The sequence below is a fragment of the Colletes gigas genome, unplaced genomic scaffold (genome assembly GCF_013123115.1).
Source record: "Colletes gigas isolate AHSC1104 unplaced genomic scaffold, ASM1312311v1 Colletes_gigas_Sc00039, whole genome shotgun sequence".
NCBI classification, from domain to species: Eukaryota; Metazoa; Arthropoda; class Insecta; order Hymenoptera; family Colletidae; genus Colletes; species Colletes gigas.
The window spans coordinates 1,451,817-1,463,913 of record NW_025106668.1 but is presented as its reverse complement, the minus strand read 5'-3'; the positions used below and the strand labels follow the sequence as shown (position 1 = coordinate 1,463,913).

Genomic DNA, 12,097 nt, shown 5'->3' with positions numbered 1-12,097 from the left:
GTCCGTACAAATAGAAAGACTGTTCGGTTCGGGGAATCTTCGGATAATGGAACACTTACTTTTCTGATACAACGGAACGACGTTTTATTATTATACTGGTTGAGTCGGCAGAGATCGAAAGAAGGGGAGGTTGATTCTTGATTATTCAATTATATTTCGAGGCATTTGAATTTGCGACTAAATAACGATCGTAGATTATTTTCACGAGTACCCTTCTTTCGCTTGTTTGTCCCATTTCGTTTCGACGTTCAAAGATTCGAAACATATCGAGATTCACGAATATATTTTAGTGTCCGCTAAAATTACAAGTTAAATACCAAATGGTAACTAATTTTATAGTCGTCGAACACAGCTGACTGGTTAATAATCGTGTAAGCCGTGCACAAACCGCGTTGGGCTTAACACTTTAATGGCCGCACGTATCGCGCGATGACCGTTGTCCGTCACCACTGATATCGTAGACCAAAGTGAGATACACGAAGATGCTAGGAATATTATTACAAGGAATTGTAAATGTAACCTCAACGAACGTGATAAGTTGAATGTATGATGAAATAGTGACTGATACGTGACAGTGGCCAACGTCTGCTGGTTCGCAAAGTCACGTATACGTCAAAGAACAACGCCAACAATCGCGGTTAAACGCGGTGCTGTGTTCGTCCAGTGAAAATAACTCGTATTTGCTATCCGAAAGTCGAAAACAAAGGGTTGCAACAGAGACCTGGGCAAACTTGAAACCGTTTAAAACGTTGTAGTTGGTCGTTGTTGCGCGTAGATCGCGTGGGTTTGCGGCGTTTGGAAGTCGAGTCGCGCCAAAAGCGATATTCCGCGCATTCCCCGGCGCCATATTAGTCATCCTCAAGAGATCTTGAAAGCAGATCGTTTCTCCGTCGATGTCGAATTTTTTTCCAGCGTTACCGACTCACCGTTCTTTCGACAAGACTGGCCGTCTTTCTGGAGTTGAAAACCGGGCCTGCAGTGGCACTCGTAGGTCCCGGGTAGGTTTCTGCAGAGCTGATCGCAGGGCTTCTCTGTCACGCACTCGTCGACGTCTGTAACGTTGGTGGACAAGTTATGGTAATTTCGTTAAAAAATTAATTGCATAAACGCGACAGCCGCCGGCCCAACGACCGATCCATCGCGAAATCCTTCGGTTTCCGGTCGAGGGCGTTGCGAAAAATCACGAACCGCGCGCGGTTTCTGTTGATTTCGCCGTGGCGCGACGATTTAAATGAATAAATTATGCTAATTTAAATTAGTTATTAAGCTGGTGCCCGATCGAGAGCAAGCACAAAAGTGGGACGATAACTGCCACCATTTAAAGCAACTGGTTCCCCGATTAATACAAGAAAATGCACGGGATGTAAGAGAAATTCAGAAACACGTTTCTCTTTTGGTCATTAAGAATAAATTATCTTACGACGGTAACTTTGATGCTACTCTGTCTCGAGAAATAATTCTTGAACGTAAGACCGTTATTATTATAAAAATGGAAATAAATTTCAAATCGTACGAAGAAAGGTTACAAATACAGGGTGTTCGGCCACCCCTGGGAAAAATTTTAATGAGGGATTCTAGAGACCAAAATAAGACGAAAATCAAGAATATCAATTTCTTGATTGAAGCTTCGTTAAAAAGTTATTAACAAAATTAAATTAAAAAATTTCAAGTCGTTCTGGAAAAATTATTTTTGGATGCGGGAGTCAATTGCAATTATATTTGGTGAATATACATACCTCCAAAATCCTACCCACTTTCAAGAAAAAAATGTAGGTGCTGAAATTTTTCGACGAAAACAAAATTTTTCAAATCGTTTTAAAAAAATTATTTTCGATTGCAGGGGTCAGTTACAATCATTTTTGGTGGACAGACATACCCCCGAAATCCTGCGCGTTTTCGAGAAAAAAATTCAGCACGGGCGGAACTTTGAACGTTAATAACTTTTTAACAAAGCCTCCATCAACAAATTGGTATTCTTGAGTTTCGTCTTAGTTTGGCCTCTAGAGCACCCTGTATATGTGTACATATTTCATCTCTTCCCCGAGTAAGGTTTGCGAATCCACCCCCGTTAGTGCATAAAATATGGTATTCGATACAAGGCACAGGAATATTGACATTAATAAACTCTTCAGCATTCGTTATTTACGCCACTTTTATTCTCAAGGACTTGCACAGTAAAACTTCGATTTGGCAGACTAATTGAGGGGATAGGGTGTTCGTTTCAAGTGATCGTTAAATGTCTGCGAAATAGCATCCATACTAAATAAAAAATCCGTCAGTTAATAAGTTACGCAACTTTAAGCGCAACGAAATTCCTTTTCCACGTTAAAATTTATTTTAGCAATATTCGAGTCGAGCACGTATTATAAAGTACTTACAAATAAATTGCTCGTACATTTAATCGTCGTGTATTAATATCAACATAACGTAAATATTTATTATTACTCGAAAGAGACGGACCCACATAGTTAATCACTTTTCATGTTTACAATTTACTGCACTGATTGTTCATTCGGATAAAATCCGATATTTCAACCAACGATGGAAAATAATTCCATCAGATTTTCTGTCAGATAACATAATAAACATATAAATGAATTTCGGCGTTAATTGACAGTATCATGAATCGATTTCTGTTCCGCGAGTGTAATTGTTCGGCATATAAATTTTCTCGATCCATTTATACATAAAAAAAGGCCAACACGAACATTTTTCTTTGTTTGCATTACGAAAGTATATTCTGCTTGTAATCAGATCGATCATTCATCGAAACGAAACTAGTAAAATCGTAGACCAATCGTTTCATTTACAATAACGATCCACCCCTTAAATGCCACACCTGGCGTTTAACTTTGAAACGTATCGACGCAAGGCAGTTTCGTTCTGTTGAATCTGCGTTTTACTCTGTTTCTTCTGTATCGCGTGTCAAGCGAAATATTAACGAATTGTTTTTCATACCGACTTAACGTGCACCAAGTATTCTGCATTATCGCAAACTACCCGTGGCTACTCCGTGATTATCGCAGACGATGATACGCGAACGCGCATGATACCTGGGAATTAAAAATCGGGAACTCAATTCCCCAGGGAGCGTCGTGGCTCCTCGCGCGAAAGAAACTGTTCCGTCGTACCGAAATCGGCACGACTCGCCTCGTCCGCGTAATTAGAACGTTCGTGCAGCGTAATGAAATCGCTCGTAAATCTATCGAAAGCAGCCCGTCGCTGGACACCACAATACGCCCAGTCGACTCGGTATTCGCGCTATGTTATCGGGGCCGCGTATCGGCCTGCGTCGATTTAATTACGCCTAACGATCCCGGCTACGAGGACGTAGGCTCCTAACCTGAATATCGATCGCGGATATTTTACGATTTAATAGCGCGACCCTCGCCGTTTCCATCGTTAACTTCGCGGACACGCGTTCCGGTCTGCGGGGATTTTTTTGGGGGGGATTACGCGCGGCGAACGCTGTGGTCCCGACGGACGTCGAAGTAAACGAATTCGATACGCGACTACATCGTAATCGGAGTTTTTTTACGAATAAAAAATATCGAAAAAGCACGATTTGAATGGTGGAAGGATAAACGAGACCAACATTGCGTTATCAAGGTTATTACTGCACTTTTTCTTTATGCAAACTAGGGGCTTGGAAGCATGAATTATTTTATGTAGAAGTTGCTTCCAAATTTGGTAGAGGATGCCCAGAGTGTTGTAACGATACAGGAAAAATATACAATTGTTACGTTTTAATGGAAAGAAACGTTTTATGAATAAGGAATTATTTTTCATTATCGTCGTACCCTTCTTCCATTTTGGAGAACACTGATGTACGTATAGAATATTTGAGTACCATTTAAAATACTCGTTTGTTCGCATCGAACTTGATGTATTTACACAATATAGATTACTATAGGATATTATAGGAGCACGTATTGTAACCTAAATTGAATTAGTATTGGCCAGGCTAGATAAAAATGCGGCCGCCGCGAGCCGACCGCCTACGTCAGAGCCGAACTATAACGTAACCCAACTCTAGCTCAATATTTGAATCTACACAGTGAAAACTACATAATGATGCGTAACTTTATAACTTTGTCACAAACAATAAGCGAGGTTGAAACTTCTCGATGATTAATTATTAGACTGCGGATGTCTATGCATTTACGGGAAATTTTAATCCTCAAAAAACTACAGAATGCATTTAACATGCAAAAATATAAGAAATACTTAAAGTAAAATACGAATTATTATATTTAGGGGTTGAGACAGCCCTCTGCGGAACTTCCGTTTCATTAATTCTATTAATAAAAATGTGAATTTGCATAAAGATCCGCGGTCTATTAATTATGTATCGAATAATTTCAATAATGTTTAGAATTTGGTATCGCTATCATTAATTCGGTGCTATCTATTTCAAAATACACGCGCAGGTTTCGTTTGACGTTTCGAGTTTGGGAAAAGAGTCGATAACTATATTCCATTATTACTCTAGTTAAAGCACGAACTAGACTTCTGTAATTACACAAGAGGTTTTCAAAATGGCCTTCATTGCTAAGCACACAGACATACGTAAGTCGCATCAACGATCGGCTTACAGATTTGAAAACATTTGGTGTGCTTCTAATAATATTGCACGCATATTGAACGCGTATTCGTAATGCTCCAGCGTTTTCTACTAACCTAGAATACATTATTGATTTCAGGTGACCCCACAAAAAAAAAAAAAGAAAAAAATCGAGCAGATTTAAGCCAAGCGATGGAGACGGCCATGCAACGTTCACCACGACCTACCTCGTTATTTCTTATTGGACGTTACGTATGTACTTTCCTCTGATAATATGTAAGCAAATTGAAACTTACATTAATTATACTGTTCCTTTATAATTGGCTACAATTTTTCTTTTCAAAGATTATTTTGATAAACCATTGCAGATTTATAAGATGACAAAATAATTTTCTCTGTTATAAAGGTTATTAAAACATTGTAAGAAAAATCTGTATTTCTCACATATTTTGTAATGTCGACATAATAAAATTAGGGATGACTATTTAAAAGACAGAAATAATCAAGAGAAAGATCATTTGACTCTTCAAATGACATCCAGCCAAATAGGATAAAATAATAGTTTTTCCTGTAATAGAAGTTATCAAAACATTGTAAGGAAATCTGTATTTCTGACATATTTCGTAATGTCGACATAATAAAATTAGGGATAGCTATTTAAAAGACAGAAATAATCAAGAGAAAGATCATTTGACTCTTCAAATGACATCCAGCCAAATAGGATAAAATAATATTTTTTCCTGTAATAGAAGTTATTAAAACATTGTAAGGAAATCTGTATTTCTCACATATTTTGTAATATCGACATAATAAAATTAGGGATGACTATTTAAAAGACAGAAATAATCAAGAGAAAGATCATTTGACTCTTCAAATGACATCCAGCCAAATAGGATAAAATAATATTTTTTCCTGTAATAGAAGTTATTAAAACATTGTAAGAAAATCTGTATTTCTGACATATTTCGTAATGTCGACATAATAAAATTAGAGATAGCTATTTAAGAAATAAAAATAATTTAGAGAAAAATCATTTGGCTCTTCAAGTATTGTTTCATATAACATCCAGCGAAATAGAACGATATAACATTTTAATGATCGTTCTTTGGTAACACCCTCTATAATCTTTGACGAAGTGTCGAAGTTGCTAACAGGAAATGTAGTGAATGAACTGTTGGTGTACAATGTTATACCTGTACCGTCGATTTGCATTCGAAATGATAATTCCGAATCGATTTGCATTCGCGTTCGACATTACCTGTCTGGCACTGGTTGCCTGTAAATCCTTTGGGGCACGTGCACCTGCCGGGGGAAGTGCATATTCCTCCGTTTAAGCAGGAACCTAGACAGGTAGCTGAAAGGTAATTAAGGCAAGTTATAGATTGGTATCGCCTAGGCCCATAAATATTTTACGTGCCACGTAATGAAATTGTAAAATTCATTTAAGTCATATTTACGATATCATTTGCGAATACGTTACTGGTTCGCGATATTCTTTTTACGCTATACTGGTTCAACGGCTATAAACTTCGATCTTTTCCGAGCCACGTGTGCGGTTGGAATTCTTTGACCAAATGTTCAAAGAATCGTTGCAGAAAGATAGGCAGAAATAGAATTGTTCGTCGGACATGGAAACTCACGTTTATTGCACCCATAACTCATCTGAGTCGCTTGAGTCCATCCTGGGCAGCACAAGAAACCGGAAGTCGCGTCGGTTTTAATGTTAAAGATATTAAGGTACCTAAAAATAAACTCAGTTTCGTTCCACGATATCATAACAGTCTTCTATGCAAAAATCTAAACCATAAACTGGGTACAATTGTATTTTCCAACGAGTAAGAGATTTACCTAATTTGTCCACTTCGATGATGATGCACGGTAGAACTAGGAACTGATCTGGTGCAAACTCGTCTCCTGGAACAATGGAAAACAATGTTTCGTAATATTTTAAATAAATCGTTTGTCGAGGCATTGTATTTTCTCTTACGATTTTTACTTCTTGTACCTTCTTTCGTTACGCGACGATCGATACGTTAAATAAATGATTAAATACAGTACGCGAAGCTGCAGTACTCGCGCAGCCATCTTAATAAACGCAACCCTCGAAGGTGCAATCTCACTGTGAACCGTTTCAAACGTACACGGTAAATTTGTACGTCGACGTTAGGTGGTCGTAGTTGCACGTTTCGAGCGATCAAGATCGAGCGAATCCTTCTGCAGCTCCTCGGCCACGAAAACATAAACAATACGCGTTCCACAGGATTGAACATCATAGGGCTGCACCCTTTTCAAGATGCTCCGATTACGCGAACGCCTGCAGGTTTACATTTGTTACGCGGAGCGTCTACGCGGCCATTGTCGAGAGTGACGGGACGAAATTAAATTATCGAATCGATTGTTTTGATAGCGATCGCGGCCGATCCGGCACGGCGCAAGCCTACATTTGCATCGTTCGATTGAAATGGAAATTGAAATCGTTAAATACGAGGGAGGACAATTTCGACGAGCGCGTTTAAGCATCGAATAACTGTCCGCGTAACGGGGCTTTCGAACAGCCTCGTTTTGTCGTTAAAAAAAAAAAACGCGATACCGGATGACTTCAGATTACCTTCGAGCAGCGACAGATTATTTAGATAGCTTTCGTTGTAATTAATCCGCTTTAGTTTGTCCCGTCGTAATCTCAACGATTTTATGGTAATCGAGTCGCGTTATTCGTTGCAAGAAACGTTAAATGCATTTGAGTACGTTCGCACGGCGGTCGTAACAGTTGCTTTTCGTTCCTTTTTGTCGGGGTTTTTAAGCGAAATAGAGAAAGATGGGGCAGGAAAACGGATAAGAAGAAGGGCTTTGTAAAGATTAACATTTTTATTAAAACTTTCCTATACGATGGGCGATTTTAATTATACAGACGCTTTTAAATCGTGTACCGTGATGTATTCAACCGTCAGAAAAACACTAATGAATATATATTACAGTGCGTAGAGGAAATGTAAAAGTGCACCACTGTGGTAAATAATACCATTATCGGAGAAATTACTAGAAAAACACACGCTTGTCGTAAAACGATAATACTCGTTTCCCGGTCGGTAATGCGTTAAGATGTGGGATTATAGTTTGTGTTGTAATAAAGTGTGTAATTTTTTTTGCTGCATCAAAACGTGTCTAACTATAAGAAAAAATCGTTGAAAATATTACGAACGCGGTAATGTTTCGAGCACCGGATGGATGCAGTGCTAATTGCGCGTTCGAGGGGACAAAGAATGTGCGAGTTGGGCGGAAGGACGGAATATCGATTTCCGGTTGTCAGATACAAGGTTGGAATTTGAAGAAGGCGGAACGTGGATTATTCTATGAATTCTTATTATACGAAGCGAAGCACTTATTCAGTTGTTTCCTAATATAATTGTGTATAATGGCGCAGTTTTAAAGTGGGACGTACGGGGAAAGGAGCGTTCTCTCACGGATCGTAATGGCGAGGATCGTGAAAGACACTAACAACAGGTTAAAAATCTGTGACCTTAAAATTTTAACACGTAAATGGAACCCTGAAACGCGTCACCTTTGTCTCGTAACATTTTTCTATTCCACGATTAATTTCACCATCGCCGTTGCACGCAATATTAACCCCTTGACGTACTGATTTAACTCGAAATAATTTTTCAAAATTTTTTTTTGTGAATATAAAAATGTGTTGATTTTAATATCCGTTTAAGACGACTAATTTTTTAATGGTAGGTTTTTATTTTTTTCCCCCCCCGGTAATAAGACTGAAAATCGAGGAAAGAGCAAAATTTTGGATGCTTTGGGGAAGCTTTCCTAGCATAAAATAGTATTTAGTGATTTGATTGACATTTGACAGGAAATGTCTTTTAAAAAAATACGACGATTGTATAAGAATTTGTGACAATGGGTTAAATATTATGCGATTGCACTATCGTTCGAAGAGTCCTGAAATATTATTCGTTCCCCTTCCGCCCAAGCTTTCTCATAAAAATTGTAACGCTTCGCGCGGTTGTTTTGCAAGATGCTCCGGACCTAATGAAATGTTGATCCACTAGGAAGGGACGACACCCGTGGTCGTTGAAATCGCTTATCTCTCTCTCGGCGGAGATCTGTTGCAGAAATCGCGCAGTAATTGGGCGTCGAGAGGCGATCTCGCGCCGCGAAAACCACTTCGTCATCGTCGGCCCGCGAGAAAATTGCATCTCGCCGTGTCGCTGTCATGTACGCTGAAACGCGACACGACGTTTACTGTCGCAACAACGGCCCCGAGACCGCGTGGTTCATATCGCGAGACGTCGGCTTTCCTTGCTCGCGCGCCATTTCGTTCGCCGCCAAGAGGTGCCAGGAACGCGCGACGACGAACAAAGGAGCCGGACCTGGACCGATTAAACCTGCCCCGCGGCGATCGGTTGCACAATTAAAACGCCACCCCTCGGTCCAGCTGCGGGCATACATCAACCCTTCATCGCCCATTTTCACTCGATCTCGATGGACGTAGTTCCTGCGTGGCGAATCCGCGTACTCGTCGAGGATAATCCTTTAACCCTTTGCACTTCTACGTCGAGCGTGACTCGACATCAATTTTTATCTCAGGAGCTCCTTCGTCAAGCCCCATTCGACATTTTTTCAAGTCCAAACCAAACAGATATCATACACTTCAAAATTACAAAATACAACAGTGTAAATAAAACGCTTAATTTAACAGGTAAATTTCAAATAAAACACTTAAAAGCAAAGGGTTAACACTAAACCTACCGCCACCTGTCAAATAACCGTCTTTAAAATTTCGTTCGGAAATGTATGTATAGCAAAGGCAAAAGAAGAGAATTTTCAGCTTCCACTGTCCTAGAACAGTCTAACAACGCGTATTAAAAATAGTTAAACTTTAGACGCGTGCAGTTCCGAAACCACTAGTGTTTCATTTATAATTGAGCCATTGTTAGCGGCGGCAAAGCTTCCCCTTTAAAATGGTTTTTGATTTTTGTCGATCCGACTTTCCGTTTTCGAGATATCGTAATTTATGTAAAAGAGTATTTTTCTTAATTCGACTGTCTCTGTCTTCGTCTGACGCGTCGGACCTCTTTCTCTCTCTACGCACGTGAGTCGTGACCGAGTGACGTACTACGATCACGTGAGGTGAATGACCTCGCGACGTAAACAAACGCTTCGAGCCCTTATATCTTCGAAACTAGCCACCGCATCGACTTGAAACTAAAATCGCTACATCTCCGGAACTAATAACGCTATCGACTCGTACAAACGCTCATTTTAAAGGGGATTTCATCCTCTATCCAATGACTATACCAGCTATTACAATTTTTGCTGTCTTCTATGTTTATTTTCACAATTTTCTTTGACGCTACATATGCAAAGTAGTTTCAGCACTTCCTAGTGATCGTACGACTGGTGTACGATAAAACTGGATCATAAATTGCTTACGTAATTATTTGCATAATTACTCCAGAATTAACTACAGTATTATATAAATTAACATATTAATTTGTTTTCAAGAGCGTTTTATCTTCTATCCGATAAACATGATTAATTATCTAATGCTATTAAAGTACTAATACACGTTTAGAGTAAAAGTCTTTTAAGCCAAGCTTCTTTGAACAGTCCATTAAAAAATCTATGATGAAACAAACTGATAGTATCGAATCACGTTTTCCACGAAGCTATTTAATTGTGCGAATAATTATTAATCGATTAAATAGACTTTCAACCCCCCCAAACTTTAAAGGGTAATTTCATCTCCTAGATATGAATTTCGGAAAGAATATGTACCTAATAGTTTAGGATACCCATTAAACTCGTTTTATAACGATCGAGCGTCATTTGGGAACTTTCACGAAGGGCTGGAAGTTTCCGTCGATTTAGGACAGTTTCCAAAATGTGCAACGCCTACAGGCTCGTGCCTTCGTCCTGTATGCAGACGCCGTAGGAACGTTGCATAAGAGTCTCTTGTCTAGGAGGAACTCGGCCATAATTCATGGCCCATTTTCCGCCGAGCGCCGGTTTACGATGCGTCAATTGTACGGCTGGGCTGCTTCCCAGTGAAAGTTAGCTAATATTTTCCCGCTGTACCAGAGTCCTTACGGAACGTATATAAACTAGAAACGTGTTAGCGACATTCTCATACAATGGCATTGTTCCTCTCGACCGTAGCGCAAACCCAGCCACGTGTCCTTAAGGCAAGCTTTAACGCCTCCTTAATCCCGAGGGCTTACTCGTGCTATCTACTTTCCCTCGCACGGGAGATTGCTTGTCGGCCGACCTATTACCGAAAAGCCATACACCTATATAGAATCTCGGATCAGCGTCGGGCATTGATCGATCGAAAACACGTTTTACAAATTACGGCCGTTAAGGTAAAACGTCCTAATTAAGCTGTAACAATTTTTATACCGTCCGTTAAACACATACGTCGTACGTTATCGCGATGGAAATCAATTCATTTTCTAAATATTAGCGATGTCTGTTTATGGTAAATTTTAATTTTAAATACTTGAGATACGAATTATTATATTTAGGGGTTGAAAGCTCCCGTTTCATTAATTCGGCTCTGAATATCCAGTTTACGCGGTATAATTTTATAATAAAATGTTGATGTACCGCCGTCGACGCGGCCTTATCGCACAATCTGATACGATGATAATTTATTAGTTGTAATTACAGTGGATCGTATCAAAAGTGAAAAGAGGCTGCCGTCTGCGAGGTTCCCACGTATCTTAGACCCGACGAGCGTATTACAATAAAATTAAGGCCTTAAACGACGTCGAGGGTGTTCGCGAAATCTGTCCGTTAAGGGCGATCCGCGAAAGGCTCAAAGGGATTAACGTGGCAGGTGATCCAGGTTAGTGAATCGTGTAGGTTCTGCCGGACGAGATGTGTGTCTGGTATCGCCTCGTTCCCCTTGAGCCTGTTTTACGGGGCAAAGCTGGCCTCACCACGATTCTTCAAATTGTACCTGTCCTCGACTAGAATTTCTGTTATCCGAACAGACGCGTGCCGATAGGCAGGCTCTCGATCGACGTAGCGGAAATCTCGGGCCATGTTCTCTCGATCTTTTATTTTGTAAACGGGACGACGGTTTTCAACCTATGGTTCGTGGATTCTTTTTCATCAAAAAATTTGTCTTAGGCGAACGCAATAAGAGATTCGATCCTGCAGAAATCCAATAATTTTCCAATAATTGGTCACTGATTTTTACATTTCAATGATCCAATTAGAAGCAATATTAATTTAAATTACGTAATGCTTTCCTCAAAAACTACGTTGGCCTAAAATAAAATCTTAATTATCGAGATATTTACTAAATGTCGTTTGTTAGAGACGCAACGAGATTTCCGAACGACCCAAAATATATTCCACAAACGGAGTGTTTTGCGAGGAGTGTTCTCGAACGAGTCCTGCCCTACACCGTGTCTCGGATCGATCACAGCGGTACAAACGTTAAATGTTTTCTTAAGCTTTCGGTCTCACGGTCCAGACGCATCAAATCGTTCCTGGAGCGTATTCCGCTGGCAGAAA

General features: G+C 39.8%; 1 protein-coding gene across 1 annotated transcript in view; it reads right to left on the bottom strand.

Annotated features, from left to right (window-relative positions):
* LOC122402721 overlaps window positions 1-12,097 on the bottom strand; it is a 42,926-nt gene that overhangs the window by 2,033 nt on the left and 28,796 nt on the right. Inside the window, exons 2-5 of the mRNA XM_043405741.1 lie at window positions 6,413-6,478; window positions 6,205-6,305; window positions 5,823-5,918; window positions 927-1,052 (exon numbers count right to left, since the gene is read on the bottom strand). Of these exons, the coding sequence (XP_043261676.1) occupies window positions 927-1,052; window positions 5,823-5,918; window positions 6,205-6,305; window positions 6,413-6,478 (389 nt within the window). The remainder of the gene's footprint in view (window positions 1-926; window positions 1,053-5,822; window positions 5,919-6,204; window positions 6,306-6,412; window positions 6,479-12,097) is intronic.